This window comes from Topomyia yanbarensis, chromosome 2, assembly GCF_030247195.1.
Source record: "Topomyia yanbarensis strain Yona2022 chromosome 2, ASM3024719v1, whole genome shotgun sequence".
NCBI classification, from domain to species: Eukaryota; Metazoa; Arthropoda; class Insecta; order Diptera; family Culicidae; genus Topomyia; species Topomyia yanbarensis.
Genome location: NC_080671.1, coordinates 454,484,287 through 454,512,221, shown reverse-complemented (window position 1 = coordinate 454,512,221; position 27,935 = coordinate 454,484,287). Strand labels below are relative to the sequence as shown.

Here is a 27,935-nt window from a genome sequence, read left to right as displayed (position 1 = left end):
TTTCAACGATTCATACTCGGTGCTCTGTTGCAGTCTACTCGACTAGTCCTCGGCGGTGGATCTAGCTTTTTCCTGCGGAGAGTTCCCTGGCGGTGATTGCTCTCCCGATGCTCGATGTTCATCACGCCGTTTCCGCTGTAAGACGGTTATGATCTACATCATAATTCTGTTTACTGCGATCCACCTCTTTACGTCGCTTGTCATTCTGTAGGCTACATAATACGGGTTGATGTCCGGTCCTCCCGCTTTAAGTAGCTCCCTGCACGTCACTTCAAACCTCAGACATTGAAAGACCACATGCTCCGGTGTCTCCTCGACGTTCTCTTACTCCAGGCACAGTGGTGACGTTGTGTACCCGAACCGATGAAAATACTTCCTGAAGCAGCCGTGGTTCGATAGGAGCTGTTTCAGGTGGAAGGCAATTTCTCCGTGCTTTCTATTGACACACGTCGACAGGTTTGGATGAGCCGGTAGGTCCACTTTCCTTTCTCCGTATTGTCCCATTCCAGCTGCCACATCACCATCGAATAGACTCTCAGCATCTTCCTCACGTTTCTGACGTTTCATTGATTGTAGCACTTGATATCCTCCGCCAGATGGGGATCATCTTGGCGATAACGCATACTGCCTCCGGTACGCAATCGCAACTCGTACGGCCACCAGCCGGAACATGCTGTTTAGCTTTTCGCGGTTCCACTTGGTTTTCAGCGCCGCACCCTAGGCAGGAGCCCCATATCGCAGTATCGATGACTAAACACTAGATAATAGACCATCATTTCGTAGGTGTAATCAACGTGGTTGTTAAAACTCAACCAGTCGTCGATTATCACTCCCAATTGCTTCAATGCACGCTTCGATGCAATCACATGCCCTTCGACGGTGATCTGTATCCGCTGAACGGCTTTGCAGTTGCTGACCAACAACACATCCGTCTTGTGGTTAACTATTTGCAGCTTGACCCCGTTCATCCAGCTCTCGATCGCATCTATTGTCTCCGTCACCGACACCTCCATTTCTTCATGTGTCTCACTCATCACCGTTAGTTACACGTCGTCCACGAAACCCACGATTTTCACTTTTCCGGGCAGCCGCAGTCTTAATACCTCATCGTACATCTCGTTGAGTTGGACTGAGAATGGAGCCCTGAGGAACGCCCGCTGCGACTCGCATTACCTTCTGCCCTTTGTTCGTCTGGTACAGTAGTATTCCACTCTGGAAGTAGCTCTTTAGGATCTGGTTCATTCTTCTGTAAGGCGCTGCGGCATTGGTCTATAGGAGGCTGGATGGCCCGGTTACTTCCCTGACTTTGGCAGCAACATCAGCTTCTGTACCTTCCTCATTTCGGGGGAATTGCCATCAAAGACTTCAGCAGTAGCGCGCTGGACATGTCCGGAAATGCCAGGATCGCAGCTTTCAGCGCCACGGTTGGTATTCCATCCGCACCGGGGGTTTTATTTGATTTTAGTCACATCGACGCTTCTTTGAGCTCGTCGTTAGTTGCTTGCCACTCGGCTGTGTTAACTCCTTCTTCTTCGCCGTACGGTGTATGTGACCAGGTAGTTGAATCGTGCATCGGGAAGAGACCCTCAATGATTATCTTCGGTTTCCCCCGGCATATTTGTCATGACGACTCAGTACGTGTCCCCCAGGTATTGGCGTCTATTTCTCAGCACTGGCTTGCTAAGCTTGATCTCCCATTTTAAAGAGTGCCTAGCTTCTCGAAACGTCGTTTGCGGTCCTCTCTCACTCTCCGATCTTTCGCTCTGAGCCCGCCTTCTGGCTCTAAGACAAACAGCGTGAGCTACTGATCACCAGTAAGCTGCATGCCGTCTACTGCATGGCTCTAGTTTTCGTGGCATTGTAACGTCACAAGTCGTCACAATTCTTCTTGTTAGATCAGCCGCATCAACGTACTTGATTCCGTTGTTCGCTAAAGTGACTCAACAAAGAGGTTTTTGTTAAAGACTTTCGTCTTCCACTTTAGCTTGCCGGCCGTCCTTCTGCAGCAGGGTTCCATTGGCCGATGCGGTAGCGAATCGCCTGGTGGTCGCTATGGGGATACTTCTCGCACACTCTCCACCAAGGATGCAAAATGCCTACCTTTTCTGCGGCTGTAATTTTTCTGCCTACATTCTCATTTCTCTTTCGACGCTGCTGTCGTTCGCTACTGCAGGACGCCCAGCGCTGTACGGCAGTCTGTAAGCAAAGCAGTAACATGACAAAAAATACTGCCCCCAGTACAGAACGCGAGCGGTACAGCTTCTCTTTCCTTATTTTACCTTTTTAAATATTTTTAATCTATTCAATATTTTTAATCACAAACGACGACAATGAATGCGGTTCGTTTACGCCACGACCGGCATTAACGCCCTTTGACTATGTAGAGAAAAGTGTACAAAGCGAGAGAACAAACTTTACTACGCCACACTCTCACCGAGCAGTCGGAGTACAGCAGCAAAACAAAAATGTATTCTACTGCTGTACGGGAAAATGTACTCGGTTTGGCTACCGTTCTGGCAAGAGCTGTAGTAATGCGTCGCTGTAGCGGGCTGTACGGCTTGTGCGAATGTAAATATACCGAAAAAATGTAGTTTGCCGGTACCGTTGGCTTCTCTGCTCTCCACTCAATGTTCGCCGTCAGTCAAGGATTACAGAATGTGGCGAAATTTCTCTCGGTACCGATATCCGTTTCGTGAACCAATAAGTTCCCAGTTTTGTCACGATATCAGGAGCCATTCAGCTCCTCCCTTCGCCGCAATCTATTCGTTGTAGTTCTCGACAGTTGAGTTAGCCTCCACAACGGGCCGATAGGTAGGTGTCGAGGTGTGCCGCCGATTTTCACTACAAGGATATATTCTCACTAGATAACTTTTGAAACTTTGAGAATTCCATTTAAAATATTAGGTATATTTTTGCTGAGCATATTTATTTTTTTCAAATTTCTTCAAAATATTTCGGGGAGGAGGGGTTCGTCTCCTTCCCCCCGCGCTACTGCGCCACTGCACTTTTAAGTAAACTATACGTAAAGAGGCATCTTGATGCTATCATATAAGAAAATTTTCGTGGAACCTATTCTTATAAGATTAACAGCGAACGAATATAACATCTATTGTAAATATGTGAAAAAAATAAACGACGAAAGTATCTTTTTTATCAATTCTCCCAAACCACAAAGTTCAAAATGCTAAGAACATATTCGATTTTTTTAATTACAAAATATGTAGATCGCTCTTCGTTTCTCATCTTTATTTGATTTATTCTATGTTTTTGTTTTCCGTGGGAAATTGTCGAAATACTTAACACGTCACAATAAAAAAGGGCAATCTAAGAATAAAGAACGGCTTCCAGAGTATCATAAAACTGTAACTAAGAAACTCTGCAAGTAGTGCTATTTTTTAATGAAAATAAGGACCATTTTGTTCAAATCTGCACTATTCAGCGGCATAGAAATTTTGTGTAATAACAACACATTTCAATGTGTTCGTCATCGAGAATCCAATCACTGGTTGTTTGGTCTTTGTCTCAAAAATCTGAACCCCAACATCCGCGCTTCAATTCCACCACCGAGAAACCCAATACTCACCTATAAATTCATTTCGCATTCGAATCCGATCCTGCAGCGTGGCTGCCGATATTATAACACAATTTATAAACGCTAATAACGCAATCTGATACTCGACTGAGGTTGTTTTGTCTAGCTCCACGACAACTATATTAAGTCGATAGCGTTCGCCTTTGATGTTCTGCAGACGGCGATTTCCAACCGTTTTTTCAGTTTCCCAAACCAATTTCGCGCAGGTTGATGTGGGTTAGGTCCGGCATCGACGATATCGCATAGAAGAAGAGGGAGAGAAAATAACGAAATAATTAAATTATTGACTTGATTAAGCACAAATCAACAGTCATCGAGATGGAAGCATGCAGGCAAGCAGAAAGAGTGTTAGGGTTTGGCGTCAAGGTCGATTGTTGGAAGAAAGCCCGCGGGAAATTTGATTAGTATGAACATGCGAAATTTACCTTGTAGTGTTCCAGTGTTTCGATCGCCCGCTTGTATCCGTTCGAACTGTAGGCACACAGCGCCGACAGCAGTTCAAACACTTGCTTCTTCACCGTCGCATTGCTAGTGTCCAGGGCAAGGCCCAGCTTGTTGACGTAGTCGTTATTCTCAACGATATACTCCAGGCCGATGCGTGAGTCCATTTTCCCGGTCTTGTTGCCGCTGTCGTTCGTCATGGTGCTGGCGTCCTTCTCGTGAATCGCGTTCGTTTTTCAGAAATCTGTGGGAGTGAAAGGAAAGCGAAAACAAAAACATTAGAGCTAGAAAAACAAACAGTCGTTCAGCTTGTCAGACAGCTCGGCTCGGCTGGCCCGGGGTAGCATACATATAGTCAAATGAATGATATCTTTTTAACAAGCCCAATGATGAGTGTGTAGGGAAAGGGTGGCATACCACCGGGGGCCAAACAAAACCCTAATCGAACGGCGTGATCTACAACAGGGTAATATCACTGACTGACTGGTCAGGAGTCAATGGAACATAAATAAATCATTGGACACGTAGAGATACGCTGAGGAGGGCCGTGTAGTTCGAGGTGCAATAAGATTCATTCATTCGCGCACTCGGACGGTGGGTAGGATACCACCGCTCCGCAACCACTATCATCACAGCCAACTCACGACATCGCATTGTAGGCACGCTTTGCGATCTTGGCCACTTGACATCGTTTTTATTGACAGGGCTGGCGTTTAGATAAAATTCAGACTGTGGAACTTCGATGCGTGCGAATGTGATGTAATGGAATGCAGCGCATCTCTGTGAAGTGATTTTTTTTTCTCGATTGTGCCAATCAGAGACACTACGTTTGTGAACAATGACCACACCATCTCCACTTGTGCGCTCTCGAGACTTGAATCGCTACATGACATCAATAAATTGTTTGTTTGTTTGCTGTTTTGAGACTATGTAATAATTGACACGTCTTTGGGAGGGGATGCCGTTCGTTTAAGATACTTCGCTTCTAGTTTTTTTACTGGATAAAGAGTTGTCCTAGCCATGTAAACTTTTTGTTTTGGAGAAAGAAGCTGTCTTCATCGCACCAAATATCTAAGTATAAAAAACTCTCTTATGTTTACAAATTCATTGTTAATTCTACAGGAGTTTCCTGATAGTACCCCTTCTGGCTCCATGTACGAATACATAACATCTTGATAGCTCGAAAGAAGCTCGCCTGGAATATTCAGCAGCTTTGCAATATGAAAGTGCACACAAGTTCCATTTGTTGGAAGTACACATCTTCAGAATGGCATATAAGCTCCGCGCGGATCTCTTTACAACATTACATGCCACAAGAAAAGGTGTTAAAATGAACCGCAATTCGTTTGTACTAAAATGATTGAAAATTTATTGTCATCAAGAATACAAATTCTGGAGAAGAACCACTGAGAAACGATGACAAATAAAATATTTGTCCGCAATAAATTCTGATATCATGAATACTTCCTACTTTCTACTGAGAGTTTTACGTCAATATATTGTGTGAAACATGAAACCCAGATTTTTGTTCATTCTTGAACGGGGTAAATAATTTTTTTCTGAAATTTTGGATCTCACAGCTTCAATAAGTTACTACAATTACTTTGTGATGTTTATCGCTATGTTGATTTTAAACAACATTGTGCTTTAAAGGGTTAAGTTCCAGCATCTAGGATACTTGAGTTTCAGGATCAAGGATGCTTAAGTGCCACTATAAAAGATTCTTGAGATCCAGGATAAAGATTTTTGAGTTCATAGATCTCGAATTTCAAGACTTCAATAGTAATTCTTCAAAAGGGCTAATGATACTTTTGTAAACAAACTTTTTTCGCTCATTATTCCGCTACCGAGTTGAATTTCATGAAAAATACACATGAATCAACATCTTTATCCTTGGTAGAATCAATTTCAAATGTTTTCTGTGTTGAAATGATAACAAATTAGGAGAAATCAGCAAAACAAAAGTTTGTTTACAAATCTTATTAGTCCTATTCAAATGTTGATATGGACTTCCAGTTTCATGATAAGGGATACTTGGGATCCTGGTTCAAGGATTCATGAGTCATTATTAAACATCTTTGAGTTCAAGCAATCATGAGTTCAGGAATCGAAGATCCTTGAGAATCCAGGATCTTTGAGTTCCAGGACCCTTGAATTCTAGCGTCAAGGATCTTTGAGTTCGGGGAAAGGATCCTTTATTCCCAGAATCAAGCATAATCTCAGAATTCTCGAACCAAAGATTCATCAGTTCCACAGACAAGGATCTTTGAGTTCCAGGATCAACGAGGGCCAAGGTGCAAGGAGCTAGCATCAAGGAGCAAGCACCAAGGAGCAAGGATCAAGGAGCAAGGATCAAATAGTAGTTTAACTTGCCTGCGAATAAGCCTAAAGCTCTTTACCACATTGGATAAGAAACTTTCGAATGTCAGTCGAATGTTTCAGTCGTCCAAACATGGTTTCGTCTATATAAGGACAGTCGAAAACTCGAAATCGCAATTGTGCTACCGCTGGACAGTTGCATATCAGATGATATGAGGTTCCGTAGTCTGATTGACAAAGATCACATGAAAAAGACTCAGCGCGCTGAATAGTTGCAATGTGATAATTGAGTTTGCATTGGCCGGCTAAAGCCCTGGTCAGCATGTCGCAGTGGAGCTTCGAAAAATAGAGGAGATTTTTCGAAATCACGGGGCACGGTTGTTCTAGGAAAGGAAAACTACATGTGAGTGTAATATCGCTGGGATCAAGAATATTTTCACCCCATGTAACCATTTGTGACCACCATCGTGTATGACTGGTAGTAAGATCAACATGGTTACTGTTCCAAAGCCCAGTAACCTGCAGTTTGTATGCACATGCTAGTGCTTCTTGTTTAAGCGCCATTCTTTGCAGATGGTTTAGCTTTGACTGGACTGTCATCACCTCTCCCCTCGCCACCACATAAGGCATCCGTATGACAGTATTGGACGTACAATTGTCGTGTAAATCCTATAGATGTATTTAGGTTTGAGACCCCAGGTCTTTCCAAAAGTCTACACTGCCCGAAGGCCATGCACGCTTTCTTGACTCTCAACTCAATGTGAGCAGACCAATTCAGTTTGGAATCCAATATAACTCCAACGTATTTGACTTGAACTGCACACAGTAGCTCAGAATCAAAGAACTGCAAGGGACGAACCCCGAGTGTTATTCGCTTCTTGCCTGTTGCATTAAATCAAAGATTGTTCCGATGCAAAATCCAGTAATTAGTATTTGGTAATCGTCAGCAAACCCGTAGGTTGGAAATCCAAGCTCATTGAGTTTCTTCAACAAGCCGTCGGCTATCAAGTTCCATAACAAAGGTGACAGAACGCCACCCTGAGGACAACTGCAAATACTCAACTTCCGTATCTCCGCTTGTCGCAGTGACGAGCAAAGTATGCGGTTACAAAGCATTGCGTTTATCCAACCCGAGATACATGCAGGTATCCCATGCCTGTGCGTTGCTTCCAGAATAGATTGGAGGGATACATTGTCAAAAGCACCCTCAATATCTAGGAATACACCCAAGCTAGATTGCTTGAGCGAGATGGCAACATCGTGAAGCAGAGTGATCGTGGATTTCCCACACTGATATGCATGTTGCATTTTGTGCAGTGGATATTCAACTAAACTAACATTCCTGATGTGATGATCGATTATCCGTTCCAAAGCTTTCAGAAGAAAAGAACTTACGCTGATAGGCCTAAAACTCTTGGCTTCTTCATAGCTTGAGCGCCCCCCTTTGGGAATAAATCTAACAGTTATTTCTCGCCATGCTTTCGAGATATACCCGGTAGCCATACTGGAAAGCATAACCTTTTTCAAGACATGTTTAAGAATATGAAATCCCTTTTGCAGTAGCACGGGAAGTATTCCATCTTTTCCGGGTGATTTGTATGGAGCAAAGCTGTCAACTTCCCACTTGACCGGTTCAGTGGAAGCTAATGTGCGTGCTAGCACGAGTCCGAATCACCAAAATGAGATCTGTGAACATTGTTCAGCTCCGGATCGATACAACCTGGAAAGTGTGTGTGTCGAAGAGACAATTAAGAACATATTTTTCGTCCGTCACTCAAACACCATCTCTGGTTTTTAAGGAGTTTATCTGAAAATCATTCGATTTCGAGAGAATTTTATGTTCATCACTGCCGATAATGAGCGGAATCCCATTTCTGCTATAATATGATACAACGCTTTTGAAATCATCAGAAGGAGATGGCTCGTTATGCGGTAGATATGCTGAGAAATATATATATTTTTTATCTACGTTTCCGACAGTCAGGATTAAGGAGCAAGGATCAAAGAGCAAAGATCCAGGAGTAAGGATCAAGGAGCAAGGATCAAGGAACAAGGAGCAAGGATCAAGGAGCAAGGATCAAGGAGCAAGGATCAAGGAGCAAGTATCAAGGATCAAGGAGCAAGGATCAAAGAGCAATGATCAAGGAGCAATGATCAAGGTGCAAGGATCAAGGAGCAAGGATCAAGGAGCAAGGATCAAGGATCAAGGATCAAGGAGCAAGGATCAAGGAGCAAGGATCAAGGAGCAAGGATCAAGGAGCAAGGATCAAGGATCAAGGAGCAAGGATCAAGGAGCAAGGATCAAGGAGCAAGGATCAAGGAGCAAGGAGCAAGGATCAAGGAGCAAGGATCAAAGAGCAAGGATCAAGGAGCAAGGATCAAGGAGCAAGGATCAAGGAGCAAGGATCAAGGAGCAAGGATCAAGGAGCAAGGATCAAGGAGCAAGGATCAAGGAGCAAGGGTCGAGGATCCTAGTTCCAAGCTCATAGATCGATTTAGGTTCCAGGGACAAGAATGCTGGATTCAGGACTTGTTATTGTTCTAAGAGTAGGGATCAATTATCCTGATTCCAGGATCAAGGATCCTCGTTTCAGGATCAAGATTGAGGAATGTTGGTTCCAGAATCAAGGATCAAAAATGAAAGATACAAATACCAGAAACGAAGATAATGGATCCAGTTGCCCGGATAAAAGATCGCTGAGTATCAGGATCAAAGCAATCGTATCATTGAGGTTTTGTATCAAGAATGTTGGATTTTCAGGATTAAGGATTCTTTAGTTTCACAGTCAATGGTATTCCAGGATGAAGAACCGTCGAATTCCTGAATCAAAGATTTCTGAACGTATTGATTCTAGGATCGAGTATCTTTGTGTTCTAGGATAAAGAAACCTTGAGTTCAGGTCAAGGATTGTCGAGAGTCATGATCAAGGAATCTTTAATTCTAGGTTCAAGGCTTTCGAAATGCTAGGAATAATTTCGAATGCAGACTATGTACTTCGATAGAATTTGGATCGTTCTTAAATAAGGGTTTCTGTAAAAAACAAAATCCGCTCGTTGGTTCGGATTTCAAGAATCAAAAAATTGCATGGGTTTGAGTTAAACTCTACCCCTCTTTACCATATGGTAAGACTTGCTCAACAAAACACCCTGCCTGCCATCAATTCAGCAAAATTAGCATCTTCTGTGGAATGTACAATCAAAATATTTGCACAAATGTACTGTTCTGTTTCGAACCAGCCGGCAAGTAGTGCCTTGAAGCTCGTATCTGCCACTCCCCCATCCGAGTTTACGGAAATATTTCCCTCGATGACGGGTTCCAACGATCCGACGAGACGGTCACCAGGCTCACAGCTGCGCATGTTCGTTTATTGGAAGAGATTAAGCTCAATCAAAGTGGCATTACGCAAGGTTCGTAAATTGACGGACTGTAAGTACGATCCGATTAATTGATCCACTTTGTAATCCCCAAGGGTGGTAACATACTGCTGCGCACTTACGCAAAACTTGTTAACAATATCGTTTCGCGGCTAATGGACCGTTTATCGCTTGCCGCTAGACTTGATTAGATTGAAGAGTTATTACAGCGAACATAACTCTTGATCAATCTGTGTCTCGTGCTAAATCAACTGAGGTGCCATTTAGGAACAAAGGTTCACTTGATGCGCCCATGAAATGTGTGCGCAAAACGCGTTCAGATTCGCGCCCATCCAAGGTCACCGTGTTGCCATCGCTCTTTTCAACTGTGAACTGGATGGATGTGACTCGCCGTCAAGCCGCACAGTGGCTGGAGGCTGGCCAAAACCTCAAAAATTTATTTTTGAAATATTGATGTTTTATATTTTTCCTGAATTTCTCATGTATTGAATGACGTATATTCAAAATTTTATGATCATTGGATAAGAACACAATTTTTAACATGAGTGTAAACGTTGCAAAGTCCAGACTTTTTAATGATTTTCATTTCCGAAACCACCAAACCTCTGTTCACTTTAAATGCATGTTGCTCTTTTGATTTTGGTCCGATTTTAGCACAACTAGTTTCATTGTGTAGAGGAATGAAAGAACTTAATTAGTGGGTAAAACAAGTTTGGTAAATTTGCTTGGAACTATAACTTTTTAGTTAAAATATGTTTGAGGTGGTCAGATCACAAATACTTTTTTCACTAATGTATTCTGTACAAATTTCGGAATCATTTCGGAACGGTCACATAGAATACATTCTATGGGAAATAACCTCTACTTTTCGAATATCATGGTCTCGTTCTGCGCCTAGGTGCGCAAAAAGGTTTAAGGAGATTTTGAAGCTATGTTGCTGATATGGAGGTGCATGGTGTTTTGTGTAAAATAGTTAAACAATATACAGTAAACCAACATGTTATACAATGGGTTTAAATTTGTGTTCTTCATTTTTTATGATATTGCTGTCATTGGTGAACAGTAACGTAAAATCTATCATGAAAACGGGATCATAGTTATAAGAAAGGTTCAATGACACTGTATGGAAAAATGCATTTGATATTTTTCAACTTTCGACATCAAAAATGAGCTCAGCTCCTCAAAATTAGCTTAAATTGTGATTTTCAGCTAAAATTAGATAACATTAGAGGTTTTGTCCGACTTTTGTTTGAAGACCCGCCACTGTGAGCCGTGGCAGCTGCAAGCGAACCAACAAAGTGGAAGGGAGTCCGGAAAATCGTGTCAATTCCATTACGGCAAAGAGCCGCAGCGTGATCGTTTCATTAATGTTCGACTAAATGTTTGAATGGGCACAATGACAGCCAATAACTGCGTGTGGGGAAAAAAAGTAATAAATCGCGCATTGGAAACTTTTAATAAAGCACCGGCAGCAGAAACGGCGGCAACAACTAATAATAATAAATAAAAATGAATTGAGTAATTCAATCCCTTTTTGCGAGCGCCACCTGCGGAGAGAAATAGTGGAGCTAAAAAGAAGCACAGCTGTGGTTCGAAGGAAACGACGGCAGCATCCAACGTGAGCCCTCGCACGATTCTAGATTCTATATACATTGCTGATGGGTATCTCTTTTTTGCCCTACTCTGTCATATTCTTATTTCGCATGCAATTATGGGTTGTCATAACGTCCTCAGCCCAGTAGCGCAATCGTACCATTCGGAGATGTTCGCCGTTTTACTTGCCAGTAATCACACACACTTAAAGGCTGCGTACACCTAATTGGCGATCAGCTTTGTCATTGGGAAATTATGGTCCATGCGAGTGGCTATAGCTGAGGCGATATTGATTATGGAAAGCTGATAGCCAGTGAATTTTGCGTAGGGTAGCTGATCTTTTTGCAGTCTAAAGAAGTGCAATGCTATAGAAGTTTTCTCTATGTCTGATGTTTGATTGATTCTTGCTCGTTTGAAATGAGTCTTTTCGAGGTTTTTAATATCCTTCTTCTGCTACATGTGGGTAAATACCATATTCAGTAAACGTTGGCGCAGTCAGGACTTTTGTTGTGTAACTGAATAATTTTTATTGGTCTCCAATGTACTTTAGGATCTTAAAATGATTAGATGGTGAAACTTTCTGACAATAACTTGGTACAATTAAATAATGTATTAGGTATGTCTAATGCCCAGACACCATTATTTTTTCTGTTTGTTTGCACCGTTTAGGCAGAACGAAAAGAGGGTAAACACTAACTTTGAACATATATTTGTTCACTCTGCAACTATGAAGAAATTAACGATCAACTTATCCACACCATGTGGGCCGTCATGCCTGCCACGAAGAAAGACAAATACAAAAGAAGCATCAAACCTAACTGATTCAGCGAGTGATTCTTCCTGCCATTCCATAATATGCTACAAATCGTGTCGGAAGCCAGGCGTGACATGCAACACTGATCGGTTGGTTGGCTCGTATAGAATTTAAAGGGGCGCGGAAGGCGCTCTGCTGGTGTCAGTCCGGAACGCCATCATCTTTCAATTAATGACTCATTTCTGGGAGGGTTATGGCGCGCAGGAGAGGGTAATGCAGTTTATTACTGTACACTAATGGTTCACTGCCCGGGATCGTGAAAAGTGATCGATAAATATTTTAAGTGAGCTTGAGCTGCTTCATAAATAATAGTTTATTGCTGTGGATATAATAAATGGTGGAAATGTGATACTTTATGGATCATCAAACCTGCAGACGGATCTGTCATCGCCAATTGATTCCTCACAGTTGAAGTTGAAAGTGCTACTGTAATACGGATACGTTTTGAGATTAAAGTTATTTGAATGCATCGAGAGCCGGAATGTGTCAAGGCCGCGCATCAGACAGAGAGCAATCTCCATCATTCAACAGTGATTGTTCTCCGAGGTAAATTCCATTCAATTGCCTACACGACAGTAACCTGACGAACACAAACTGTACAAATATATTTCTGTCCGACGAAATTCGCCTGTCCGTGGTGTGGTAGTACATGCCGATGTACAAGTACCGCCAACAGCAGCAACTAGTGTGACTAACGCTGCCTACAATTTTGTAACAAGATTATTTTAACACCTACACATAAAATGGCCCATGGCTGGGTGTGACCGAAAGCAGCTTCTTGTTGTAAATATCTGTCATTGCAAAGATCGTGGTTGTTTCTTACGTTTGTCGCACTCTGCTTCTCCATCTACGAGCAATAGGAGAGTTGGTACGTGGCATGGCGTTGATCGCTGTGTCGATCAGCGTCACGCACCTTCGAAGTCAAGGAAGGTCGCTCAGGGTGGCTGCCGGAGGATAGGTAGCAAGCGGGAGCAAATTGAGCTAATAGACGTCAAGATCAATCTTTTCTTTTGGATTGTGTTTAATGTGGTTTTTTACTAGACTGCACTGTTGTTGGAATCGGTGGAATTTCATTCAAATGCTATACTACTATTTTTCATATTTCTGTTAACGTAATTCGTAGATTACTAATGGACACTTTTTGTGAAGATATTAACTTTGTATTAAGAGATATCGAATGGTTTAGGCTAAAAATCGTATCGGTAACAGTAACTTTTGGCACGTTAAACTATCCACTCTGGCAGAGAGTAAGTCCAAGACGAACAGGGCTCAAGAGCAGTCCCTCCGAGTGCTGAGTGTATCAAGATGTATCAACTGGCAACGGTTTTCATAGCTCGGCAGTTCGAATCTGTTTCGTAATGGGTGATGTCGAAGGGCGAAATGTATGAACCGACGTTGGACAGCCTGGATACTGTCAATCCCGTTCTGGTAGTACGGATTCCAAACAGCAGAACAATATTCCAACGTTGAGAAAACCAACGCGCAATAAAGCGATTTAAGACAGTATACGTCCTAGAAGTTTTTCGCTATTCGGAAGATGAACCCAAACTGTCTTGATGCCTTATCTACGATGTATGACGTATGTGGTTTGAACGTTAGTGATGATGACTCCGAGATCCTTGATGTGAGAGTGTCTTTGAATGCTCGAGTCGAAGAGATGGTAGTTAAACTGAGTCGGATGGCGTTTCCGCGTGAACTTAACGATTGAGCATTTACTCGGGTTTAAAACCATTCTGTTTAGATCACACCACGTACTAAAGCTCTCCAATTCCCTCTGAAGAAGCTCGGCATCGGTTTTATCCCGTAATTGTCGAAAAATTTTCATGTCTTCGGCGAAAGGAAGGGGTCCTTGTAATGTGGTACTGAAGTCATTAAAGTAGAGCAGGAATATTACTGGACCGAGATGGCTTCCTTGTGGGATGCCGGATGTAGCGAAGAATGGTGCAGATAGACAGTCCTTAATGCTGATTTGGAGTTACCTTCCATCGAGCTAGGAACGAAACCAGCGCAGAAGTTGTCCATGAATATCAAGTTTGTCCAGCTTCGCTAATGCGATATCATGGTTGATTTTGTCGAATGCTGCAGATAGATCCATATAAATAGCATCAGTTTGCAATCCGTCAGCGAATCCATCGAGTACATATAATGTGAACGAGAGCAGGTTGGTCCTTGTTGATCGTTTAGACAAAAAACCGTGTTGGTCGTCTGCAATGTAGTGTTTGCAGTGAAAGAAAATAGGGTCTAAAACAACCAGCTCGAATAATTTCGATACGGCACTTAAACACGATATTCCTCGATAGTTATCAATGTACGATTTGTTTCCTTTTTATGAACTCGAAACATGTGATCTGCTTTCCAGCAGGAAGGGAATATTCCCGTAGTAAGTGATAGCTCGAAGACTCGCCGAAGTGGTTCGAGAAGCCCGCTGATGCATTTTTTGACAAAAATCGAGGGAACGCCATCTGGCCTCGGGGAACTAGATGCTTTCAGTTTAGAATTTGCTATAAGAATGGCAGCAAAAAAAACGCTTGAAAATTTGTCGGAGAACAGTTGGAAAATTTCCTTAGTGTCGATGGCCAAAACTCCATTAAACGTCATATAAGATGGTAAACTGGATTCTTTTCGCTTTTCGTTCACATACTTTCAGAACGACTTAGGCTTCTTTCAGTTGACGCTCGACGTCGACAACTGGCATTGTTGATAAGCGAAGATTTTTCGATATCCAATCGTAGAAATCCATTACTTGCCTGGCACCGCGTCAAGCCAGGTAAGTTGAAGTCGCCCAGTATAACTATATCATCAGACGGGGCGGCGATCGAAGTGATGAAAGAAACGGAGGAAAGATGTACATCGATCAGGCTGGAATCTCGCGTTCTGTCAGGTGGAAAATACACAACCCACAGGAACAGATTGCGACCGGCAATTTTTATTGATATCCACACTTGCTCGGAGCTCGCCCACCGGTCATCGTTGATTACTCGGGCTTTTATACCATCGCGAATGGCGATAAGCACACCACCACCTGATGTCTTTTGGCTGTTAAGGGCATTGCGGTCACAGCGGAAGACATCGAATGTCGAACCAAACACCTGGCGAGATAGAGTACGGTAGTCGAGCCACGTTTCGGTTAAGACGATGACGTCATAGCAGCAGCCCGTGGTCGCGAGCAAATAGCTGTCCGTTGATGAATTTAAACCACCAACATTCTGGTAGTAAATCTCGATGTTATTGGATGACGGATCAGGTTCAGCAGAGAGTGAATCAACTGCGTCGTACCCCAGAATGCGACGAACCGCGTCGGCGAGAGAAATGATTGAGATCTGGTCACAAGCTGTCGGAGCAAAAGGCAAATTACTGGAAGCGAAGAATACATCAGCGCTTGAAGTGTTCGGATCAGATGTATACTTGCCATTTGTGGCGGGTTGGAAGATCCTTTCACTCATCCCACACACAGGACCGGGACGACTGATGATCGCTGGCTTCAATTGCTCGATTGTGGCGGGGGGGGTCGAGGGATTCTATGGTGCCAACTGCGGTGCGTCCCAGTGTGCGTTAAACCCCGATGATGCGATGCGGAGAGCAGGAACGGGATGGTGGTAGCTGACGTCGAGACTATGAACTAGAAGCGTAAATCGCTTCAACCGCTGTATCGCTAAAATTTGTATAGTACTTGATAAGGGCGGCTTGGAAGACCCCTTCTCCACCCACACATACAGGACCGGGACGACTGCTGAACACTGACGGCAAGGGCTCGACTGTAGCGGGAGGATCGAGGGTTTCCATAGTACCAACTGCGTTGCGTCCCAGTTTGCGATCACTCCTTCACAATGGCGGTGTAGCTTGGTATAGTGGCATTGCCAATCGTTGCGGAGTCCTCTGTAGGGTTGATGGACCGGGCTAGATTAGCGGAGCACATACGACTTCTGAAGGCGGAGGAAAATCAATGGGTGGGCACCAAATATACCTTGTGGCCATGTGTCAGGGTTAAGAGCTGCATCACGGTACTTTGGGTGAACTCCAACTTTAAAGGATATTAAGTTCAGAGCACTGGCGTCTATGCCTTTTTTAACAAGCGGAATAACCTTTATCTCGTCGTTGCAATTTGGGCATTTTTTCGACAGTATCCTTGCTAGCGCTGGGATGAAAGCGGGAAAAATACAACCAGAGCAACGGCTTGGGAGGTGGAACCGTGATAATGTTGCTATTATCGACTAACTTTCGACCACCGACAAGAATACTGCTCGGATCAGGACCATCCTCGCGTCGACGTTTCTGAGGTGGTCGAGAAGTCGGATCCTCAAGTGTCTTGATCAAGGAATCTTTAGACTATGTGCTTCGATAGAGTTTGAATCGTTTCTGAAAAAATAAAATTCACAAAGTATATGGTAGCCGGTCTTTGCCAGTATTGCTCTTCTCCCATCCATTCTTCTTCTGGACCGCCGATGGATCAAAAGCCCTTGTCGTTGTGTTTATTATAATTATGACGCATGTCGTTTGCAATTTGGCATTTAATCCATGGAGACGTGTCTGGTAGGGAGAGTGGAGATGCCAACTTGTCATTAACATTTCGTAGTGAATTTTTATATTAATTTGGGATATCTTTTATACTTTTTGTACGCTTGCTTTGAACTGGAAACTTTGGAAATAATCATTGAAGTGTTAATAAGAAGCAATACTCCCAATGGCCGGCTATTCGGAGTTCAAATTGCTCGTGTCGAATTATAGGAAACTGATCGCGTGCGACTTTCGTACATATTGCTATCAGAATATATTGGCTCAAATGGCACGTTCCCCATACATAGTCGGGGATTTGTGCCTTGCCGTGTGTTTTCATCATTACCTGAGCGGAAGGAAAGGACAAGGAGGTGTGGGGAAGTAGAATTGGAAGGGTGGGAAAAATAACAGCACAAAACAGAAATAAACAACAGGTACGTTAAACTCACAAGTAGTTCAACTTGCCTGCGAATAGGCCTAAAGCTCTTTACCATATTGGATAAAAAACTTTAGTATGTCTCTGAGTTTCAGTCGTCCAAACATGGTTTCGTCTATATAAGGACGGCCGAAAACTCGAAATCACAATTGCGATACTGCTGGACAGTTGCATATCAGATGATATGAGGTTCCGTAGTCGGATTCACAAAGATCGCATGGAAAAAACTCAGCGCGCTGAATAGTTGCCATGTGATAATTGAGTTCGCAGTGGCCGGTTAAAGCCCTGATCAGCATGCCACAGTGGAGCTTCAAAAAATGTAGGAGATTTTTCGAAATCACTGGGCACGGTTGTTCTAGAAACGCCTTTGTTTGGCGACACGTTTGTAGATTTCTTCAATAATTGCGGTGTTCGGACGAACTTATCGAAATTGGTAGGGCGGGTTCAGGACCTACGAAGTCAATCGCTGAATCTGCCCTGGCCAATTCGTCAGCCCATTCATTTCCAGTAATACCGGGATGTACGGGCAACCAGACAAGGTAGATAGTGTTGACAATGCTTAGTTCGTCGATTTGGGTTCGGTACGCGATCACTAGCTTGGACCGTGATTTGTCTGAGCTAAGGGTCTTGATTGCAGCCTGACTATCGGAGCAGAAGTTTATAACTCTGCCGGACAAACTCAGTTGAAGGGCCGATTGTACCCCGCACATAATCGTAAAGATTTCTGCTTGGAATACAGTACATCATCCACCTAGTGAGTGAGATTGTTCCACTTTCATTCCACGACAGTAGACACCAGCACCAGCACGTCCCTCCATCAGGGAAGCATCAGTGTAACAGACCACTTGCATTTGTTGTTGTCTTTCCATATAGCCAGACAACCAATCCTCTCGAGAGGGAATCTTCACTGTGTCACAGATTCGTTTGACAGAAACCCACTGATAGTGGCTCCTCCGATCGGAATGCATTAGATTTGAGCCAAATTCATATATAGATGAGGGCAGTTCCACCAAACTTAGTTGGCGGTTTGAAATAAAAGGCCGAGGTGAAAAAAATATGTTTTAGGGTCAGTGGCGTAGCCAGTAATTTGGTTTGGAGGGGGTTTTGACGAAAATTATAGATTTTTCAAAAATGTTGGCGGGTCTATTGATGACATTTAATCTGTAGGCCGCGATCGACTGGGTACTACCGTGTTCTGCAGTAACAGCGAAATGGGATGGTGTGAGCGGGCATGGGCGCTATAACCCTACCGTAGGTAGAATTAAATACCTGTCGTAAATGTCAGTTATGTTGGGTGGCGGACCACGAGACAGGTTACGTCAAGTTCAACGAGTGGCACAAAAACACCACTTTACTAACAATCAAGGAGAAAAGGATGAGCTGAAAACTCGCAACTTCGAAACCGTAGCATTGTAGGAGCTTTGCTAGACGGGGCAGAAGGTGTGGAAATGCGGGGATCGAGCGACGGCACAAGAGCTGGGCAAAATGCGCCAACGCGTGATCAAGTGGCAGGCGATCAGCGAAAGGATGTGTGTAGTGTGGATCAAAGGCCATTTCTTCGACTAGAGCATTATCAATGTGCGCTAACCTCACGAAACCGAGAAAGATGCATTTTATGCGCAGCTGGAGCATGTCTATGATAGCTGCATATGGTGGAATGTTAAGCTCGTCATCGGTGACATAAACATTCTGATAGGACGGGGGCATTGTATAAACCGGTTATCGCACAGGATAGTCTGTACACCTTATAAATAATGTGCAGAAATTCTCACGATTGATAAGTATATTATGACGAACACCTAAATAGCGAAGCTGTAGACGACAAGAGTATTGCAAGAATCAGCTTGGAGGCGCGTGCAGTCGACGACAGATTCCGGATCTACCAAAGATTCATGAAAAAATAGGACGGTAATGTGAGCTACTCAAACACAAAGTAGAGAAATTGGCTAGAGCACTCCACTGGGTTCTTTTGAAGATCTGGAAGGATTTTACCGAAGTATAGGATGTAGAGAGTAGAATATCCCATCTATAAAAATGGTGTTAAGCGGGAGTTTCGCAACTAATTACCAATTAATCACGTTACTGAACTGCCCTTGTATGCAAAGGTGACGTAAATACCATCGTGTATGTTTTTCAGGAAATCAATTTTCAAATCTTGCATGGTGCGGGTAAAAGCTTACTTTCGCCACTTCGTTTTTCGCATTTCAACAGGTTGTTTTTTTATTTTTATTTGAAGTCGTTTGCACTGAACGATGCGAATTTTCGTAGTGAACTTAAAAATACGAAAAAGTTAAATTTGACCAAAGTGGCGTTGAAGTCACTTTTGCATACTAGGATAGTAAACGTCATCTACAAGGTGTTCTCCCAGATTATTTGTTGCCGCCTAGTAGTAGGGGAATTCGTTGTGCAATATGGCCTATAATGCACAAATATGGGTTGCATTCATACCTTCAACCAAGCTGTTTGCAATAACATTCTTGAAAACTTTGCTGAAGAGATTAAGTCTCGAACTAAATTTGATTTGAATTAGTAATGCATCCAACTGGAAAAATTAATCAACAAAGTTATGCTGCTAAATACTAAACCTCCAAAAGCTGATGGTTTCCAAATTGTGGAATCTTGGCGCCATTCAATTCGATACCCAAATGTACATCATAAATAGTGAAAAACGCGACAAATTTTAATTTTTTTTTAATTACCAATCTTAGCTGGTGACACTTTATATAAGTGATAACCCAAAAAAATCAAATGCACATAAAAACCGATTCTGACCCGACCAGAAGGAAATAACACAAATATAACTCATGCTGATATTTTGTTACGAAATATTTCCTATCAAATTTTGTTATAAAGTAGAATCCGTTAGGTGTTAAAATAACAAAAATTCTAACAAAAAATTCTCTACTGATATCACATTTATAACAAATGTTGATAGCAAAATAACACGAACATAACAACTTGAGATAGCTTAAAAGACCCCAACATAGCTTGTATTACTTATTGTACAATATCAACGATTTTAGCGTGCACGTCTAAAAATAGAATACGAGAAAAATAAAGCATACATTAGGGCGCTTTTTGCTTTGGAGCAAAAAGCTTCATGCAGCAAAAGCTTTGTAAAGCATTGCCAAATGATTGCATACCTGTTCTGGCTGATTGTTTATTGTGAATATATGACACGCAGATTATTATTTGTCGATATTGTCGCCTTGAACCAGGGTATTCTGAGTTTGATGGGGAAGTTTCCTACATGAACCAACGACGTTGTTTTCGACTGATGTTTAATGTTAGCATAATATTCCACGCATCCGTCAAGGACAAAACGATTATAGATGCAGAAGACGTTTCCAGAACGCACACATTGAACTTTGCCCAAGCCTAAGTGCTGTTTGTTTTCCTGGTGTCATACGCTTTGTTTTTATTCAGTTTTACTCACTAATACAGCTGCCTATATGACGATAGACTGAATAGCTTTATAATATCTTTTCAGATTAGGAAAGAGGGGCTATTTTTAGATTCTAAATAGTGCGCTTTGGCGCATCTCTTGTACGTTAACGTGTTTTACACGGTTTTTAAAAATAATTTCGATGCATTATGGTAACATTAAGCGGATATTTTACGTACATTATTTTACGGCGATTACGGCGATCTTATTTAGGATTCCTCGAAGATTCAAAGCTACAAATGAGTTTTAAGGTTTCAAAATAAGTCTCTTTTTGACATTTTTGATATGGGAAAGACTAAACAAACCAGTACAATTATCTCGCACCTAATAAATTGCTAGAAATGCAAATCTTTCACAGAAGTTATATCTATCAACTGCGAATATAACAGATGTATGAGAAAATTCGAGAAATTGTTGATGTTTCTTTGATGGGACGGATTCTTGAATATTTCATGTTTTTTCTGTTACACATTTTTTTCCAAATTTGATTAAATTTTAAGGAGGAAATTAACAATATTTTTGTATTAAAATTTTTAGATATTTCAAAGATTATCTAAATGCATTCAAATCACTTATCAGTTCAACCATTAAATATCAAACTTATTTTACGGGGCATGAAACGTTATAATACTCAAGTAAGCTCAAACACTTTTTATGTGGAGGATAAAATAAAAAAATCGCGATTGTTTAGACGTTCAAAAAAAACGCACAAACTAGAAACCCACAAGCTGCATAAGGTTTGAGTGTTCATAAAAACCCGCATAAATTGGAGAAATCGCACTGAAAGTTTTATCAAGATCCTCAAAATACACTACGAAAATTTTGGAGATCAGTATAATATATCAGACAGTCTTTTGTGACCTGAAAATTCGTTTTCGCAATATGCAGAATAGATTAGAGGAAAATAATTATATACTCATTTGACTAAGCCATAAAAACTAATTTTAAAATGCTTTTTGATTTCAATTCGCGTTTCTTTATTTCATCTGGACTGCAACATACTACCTCCTACTTGAAGTAATGTATCAGACGAGTGTCTCAGAAAATAGGCAATGTTATCCCTTAATCCAACTGCAACCAAGTAAGTTAATCAAACACCTCACTGACAAGTTCTCCAACCACTTGCATCTAAAACATGTCTATACTCAATACGCGGAATTTTGAAAATCCAAATCAAAAACTTCGAAAATTCGCTTTAAAAAGTTTAATTACGACGCATAAAAAGAGACTTCAGTGTATAAGCAAATAGACTGTCATTTGTGTAATCATTAGCATTCAAAGATAATTGTGAAAGAATATATAACTTACTGTAACATCATCGTTGTATGCGTAATATCATATTATTAATCCAATTATAGCACCAGAAGATATATTCTTGATATAAGTTTTCTTGCATTCCTGATCGGTATATCATCAAGATAACACAGAGAGTTATAAATATCAACGTGAGATATAAATTTGATAGCTTTCTGTTATGATGTTCTGATCGGGGACCTGTTAAAGACAAGCGTAAAACGCCATTTTTCATCAGATACTATGTAGGCGTTTTCGTTAGGCTATTTTGCTTGATATTTACATGATTTATCAACTATAGGATCCTCACTAAAATATTAGTTACAAGATCCCTTTCTCACAATTTACAAAAAGTCCCCATAACATTTAAAACATTAGGTTCTCAATGTAATGAACAGATAATAAACTTCCAAAATTATTATTTGAATATTTAAATAAACTAGTCAGCATCAAACTTTTTTTCTTCAATTCAAATATTTTGGTTTGGAGGGGGTTTGAACCCCCAAAACCCCCCCTTGGCTACGCCACTGTTTAGGGTTGAAGCATATATTGTACTTTCTATTATCGTTTTTGTCGTTGTCTGAGATATACAATCACTTCCAATGATCACTTGTTATACAATACTGGAAAGTTATATATAAAATGAGAGATTGAGAGAAAAAACGGTATACGTTTTATTAAGAGCAAAACCAATTTAAGTGATTAAAAAACCTTTCCCTGAAATGAGAAATATTTCATTTTTATCCGAAGAATGGTTTCCGAAATTATTTAGCACAAATCAATGAGAATCTCTAACATGGGTGTCATTTGAAAGGGAGTAGACATCGGAAATTGACGAAAATGACGTTCATTTTGAAATCCAAGATGGCGACCCACGGTTTAAAAAAAAAGAAAAAAATCGTCAGTATTTTACTTTTCAGTAAAATGTGAGTCATGTGAGAGGGGTGGTCAGTAGTCATCGGAAAATAATGGTAAACGCTATTTTGAAAACCAAGATGGCGACCTTCGGTTGCTACTGAACAGTGAAAACCATTAAAAATCATTAAGGCGGACCACACTTCTAGGATATTTCTTCATTATTCTATTTTATTTCGTAATTTTTCAGGGTCAATTGATTTTTTTAATGATCTATCACAAGTTTTTATTTGGAATAAGAATAGAAAAATTGAACAAGCCACTTACGTAGATGTTATGGTCATCCTACCACTTCTTAACGGTACGTGCGGTATTCTTCGGTTCATTATCTTGCATAAACTGACACTTTAAAAACATTTATTTTACTGATTTTCAATTTTCACAATTTTCAATGCTCCACAAGTCCCTCTGGAGAGTTTTGGGTTATACTGATTATCTCTGATCTTCGATAATTGTTTGACTGTATTCTGAATGGAGAGTCGTTTTAAATGAGTATCATTAACAGCGGTAGTTTCCGTGGACGCCTAGCCGCTACATGTGGTTTCGAATCACGACGACCATTGAAAACATGTGGTCCGTCTTTCTGCAAGTTGCAAACAATATCTCACTGCGATTACACTGTTCCACACAAGATCGGGGAGCAGAACGAAAAGAAAAATGGTAAAAGTTTAGGGTACCAGGAAGAAATTTTTGAAAATAAATTGGAGCGTGGCTTCGCATTTTAAACCCAAATTTTGTATGGAGAACTAAGGGTGTTCAAGAGGGAAGATATCAATGAAAATAGTCATGTTAAATTTTCGCATAAAGTCGTACATAAAATGCTTATTTCATCGAAAAAGGACTCTATGAGTCCCGTTCCAATTTTTTTCAAAAATATCTTTACAATAATTTAGTTGGAACCCTAAATCCCATTCATTATTTCTATACCGTTTATTCAAAATGTAATATCTACAAATGTAAACAAACCGAGTTTATTATGCCAAATAAAAGCTAAGCATTGACTCTTTATCCTCCACAAATAATCGAGAAAAATGATAACTCTTCATATGTTAATTTAATCTTAAGTCAAAACGTCACAGATAGTATACCAAAGCTTTGTTAATATTTTGTAGATGTGATGTTTTGCGTTGTGGTGTTTCTCCAAGTCGACTGTAGTTAGTATGTTTTTTCCAATGCCAAACCTTATATCTCCACTCTCGGTTGCAATACAGCACATGAAATATATCACAACTACAAGCCCGTCTCTCAAAACATCACAGTAAAATGTGCCATCTACAAACGGTGTTGCCAAGACCACATATGTAAAAGAGCATAATAGCAAAAGTGATCGGCAAAGTGTAATAAAATAATAGTTATCAATTATCTCCCTATAATCTTCGCGAAAAACATGTAATATGCTTATATGATCCTGCAATGAGTAAATGCAGAGGATAGTACAATTAATAGCCTTCTGTGTGCTTTAACTGTTAAATAAATTTAAAAGTGGCAAGGAAATTTTTGCACGCGATTTTCTCCGTTTGACGTTTTTGTTAGATATGATGTAATGAAAAAAAAGCTCAAGAATTTGTTCTGTCCCCAAGCCCAGTTCATTGTGAAAATTCAATCAAAAATGTCCATTTTCACCTGAAAGATGTCTCTGTTTAAAATTTCACGAAACTTTGGTTTTAAACTGTAAAGTCCCGTTCCAATTTTTTTCAAAAATTTCTTCACAATAATCTGGTTGGAACCCTACATGACGATGAGCATTGAAAACATGTTGTCGGTGTTTCTAGAAGTTGAAAACAATATCTCACTGCGATTATTCCTCGTAAACCAGTTCTTTTACCAATATTTGTCCCTCTTTCTTCAAGCCATTTTTCTTCTTTTAGCATGCTACAAATTTACTAAAATAGGTTTTTAGTGCAATTTTCGGTGTTGATTGTACTTGCAAGAGCATTTAAACTGTAAAAATTTGGAAACTAACGATATTCTGATCAGATAACGAAGTCAGTAACGCTTATTGGCACATAATTGCTAGTGTCCACTGCTAGATGACATCATCTCAATCATAACGTAGTGGTTAGTAGCCCAAAAATAAATATTAACAGTGGTGCATCGAGATCGGTTTTATTATTTCGTTCGTAACTGTATGTTGAAATATGTAATTTAATAACTGAATACTTAACTGGATATTACTCAAGGAAAAAAGACAAACCCGTTGCATTTAGAATAATTTTTCTCTCGAGGGAGGAGGTCTTCTAATGCAAAATTTAAAAAAGAGTTGATTTTTCTATTTTTGTATTTTAAGATGAGAAAAAAAACTCAAGAAAGGATTTACCCGAATTTGACTTGATTCGTTCGTTTGTCCGCTAGCGTCTATCAAACTTATTTTCATACGCGACTGACCAAATCGGGTCAAAAAGCTGACAACATCAGGGGCAGACAGAAGCGGGGGCTGATAAAATTGGGTCTTCACTGGAGCACAATTTGAATATAAAACATAGTACACATACGTATTAATACCTATTTAGTACAGATTTTTAAAAACATTTATCCATTTTTTTCATTAATCATCGTCACTGCCACCCCTAGCAAAATCACAATCTTTATTTTCATTGTTTGTCATCTGGTAATCGTAAGTATTTTGGAAGTGGCGTTAATCACCAATTACCGATGTCTACTGATCACCCCTTTCAAATGACAACCATATTGATGCTACTTCTTTATATTTTCTGGTAACCGGAAGTAGCCATCTTCGATTTCAAAATGCCGTAATCATAAATTTCCGATGTCTATTGAACATCCCCATTCAAATGACGCCCATATTGATGATGATTTTTATTGTCTCGCTATAACTGGAAGTGGCCATTTCCAAATCAGTTAACTCATCGATTTCTGATGTCTACTGGCCACCCCCTTTCAAATGACTCCCATATGGATGATGGTTTTCATTGTTTTGTGGTGACCATAAGTCGCCATTTAGGATTCCGAAATGGCGTTAAGCATTAATTACTGATGTCCACTGACCATCCCCTTTCAAATGATACCCATATTGATGATGGTTTTCGCTATTTTATGGTAACTGGAAGTCGGCATCTTGACTTTCACTAGGGTGTTAATAAAAGGAATAAAACTACTGACCAAATCGCCAGTAGCGAAGATACGCACACGAGTTGAACAACGCTCAAGCAGGTAATAGAGATTTTCCTTCAAATGTTTTATTTGACGCATTTGATGCACGAAGCGACAATTGTCGTGCGGAAAGTTCAAGGTCTACAATAAGATAGTTGGTTTTTTTTGTAATATTCAAACGCCAATGTAAATATATAAACTGAACAGCTCTCCGTTAAGTCAACGCATTGAACCATGATAAATATACGAATTATAAACAAAAAATATCCTTGATCACGAATTTAATTTAAACAACTAGTCATTATACTTGTTCCACAAACATCCATATACTTCAACTACCGAGTTCAACGCGTTTTGTGTCATCGGAGAACCCAAAAGTATCGGTTGGCACTTAAATACTTCCATTATTTATTATATCTATCTGAAATCACACCAGTAGCAATGCGTGATCGGAACGTCCCCCGATCTACCTGATCCCAAATGCTGCATCAGCAGGCTCTTTTGCAGTTTCATTTTTTCCCACTTAACCACCAGCTCGTTGCGGTAGATTCGTTTGGGTCGGTTTCGGTTTACTTAGCGCGGTCGATCTCAGATATTAATACTTTGATACGGTTTCCGAGTTGTGTTGATGATGAAGAAGAAGAAGAAGACGACGACGACGACGGAGTGAGTGATGTACAAAATGTGGTTGGTTTCGTGGAGAGCGTCCGCTTCGGCTTGAGACGGGGGAGGCAAACTAGAAGAAAGAAATCGTGAGCTGGATTTATCCTGATACTAATTGGACTACGGACTAGGCTTAAGATCGGCCTAATGGTAAATGCGCAACAGCTACCTGGGTGGCTTGGTTGGCCAACTCTAGAGTCTAATGAAGTTGTTTATTGAGTGATTAGAGTATGTGCCATGTTCACGATTGGCAGTTAACTTGAACGACATCGCATGAAAAGTGGTACAAGTGACATTTTTTCGCGCTTGAAAAGTTTGCTGTATTTATGATGGCAATTTCACATCGTTTCAATCTAATAATTCGATTAAACCCGACATGTCTATCGTAACAATGTTGAGAATAGTTGCACCCTCAACCAGCTGGTGCAACTCTTGCAAAAGAGAAACAACTTCGATGATGTTGTAATCCAGCGGGTGGATTACTTGATTAAGCTATGCACTGGCTCAGCTGGTGCTCTGAGCCAGTAACAAATTCATGGACCAAACGATGTTCTGAATTTTACTTTTCATGTCCGTTTGCAATCAACACTGACCACGATTTGGACCCGTCAAGCAAGCTCACACACATACAGGTGCTCGGCTAGGGCTACTACTCAGTCAGCGCTGGAAACCCTTTTAATAGCAGGATGCAAGACTCCCCCGGCGGCAAAGACACGTAACTGAACAAATATCTCACATACTTGAATTGATTTATTTGCAATCCGTTTAGCACCACACCATGCAATAACCAATGCTGAAAAATGCTATTAGAATGATCTGTCTATCTACATCTATACCCGTCTATTAGTCGCTTCGGTATGAATGAGAGTGGCGTGCTCGCGGTGCACAATTATCTCCTAGTGGGGGTGGTTTCGGGTAGGCAAAGGACGGGTTAGAGAAATTAAAATTGTAATCCAAATATTTTCCTTGACACTCAGCCGGCGTACGATGTTGTTATTCCCCGCGGTGGTTCTGTGGCCTAATAAACAAGTAACTGTTGCGCTGCACTTATAACAAGTTCAGCCAGATTAGCGAGACATGTTTGCTGTTCACAAATTATGCAAATTTTTACTAGCGGCAGAGGCAAATAAGCTGGAAACATGAACACACGCCGCTGCTTTAAGTGATAAATAGTTTGGGTTGCGAAGGGCGAAGTTCAGGATAACGCGAGTGGAAATTCTCCACATTGTTGTGGAATTTTTTGTGACAACTGGAACTGGTGTCAGGTGTGTGATTGAAACTATGACACATTTTTTATTGGATTGAACATTGACGTCCGATCGATAAACAACTGACTGACTCGGTGTACTTTCTAGTTCTGCACGAGTCAGAGTTACACAGTGAGTCAGAGCAAAGTGAGTAACCAATGGCAGTCTCTGGATCTAGTCTGAAGAGCAAAAAAAAA

General features: G+C 40.9%; 1 protein-coding gene across 7 annotated transcripts in view; it reads right to left on the bottom strand.

Annotated features, from left to right (window-relative positions):
* Positions 1 to 27,935, bottom strand: part of LOC131685859 (inverted formin-2) — a 231,775-nt gene that overhangs the window by 53,595 nt on the left and 150,245 nt on the right. For all 7 annotated transcript variants that reach the window (XM_058969866.1, XM_058969863.1, XM_058969869.1 and 4 more), the window contains 2 exons: positions 4,018 to 4,277; positions 3,584 to 3,743 (listed from right to left, as the gene is read on the bottom strand). In XM_058969866.1, the coding sequence (XP_058825849.1) occupies positions 3,584 to 3,743; positions 4,018 to 4,233 (376 nt within the window). In that variant the 5' untranslated portion in view covers positions 4,234 to 4,277. The remainder of the gene's footprint in view (positions 1 to 3,583; positions 3,744 to 4,017; positions 4,278 to 27,935) is intronic.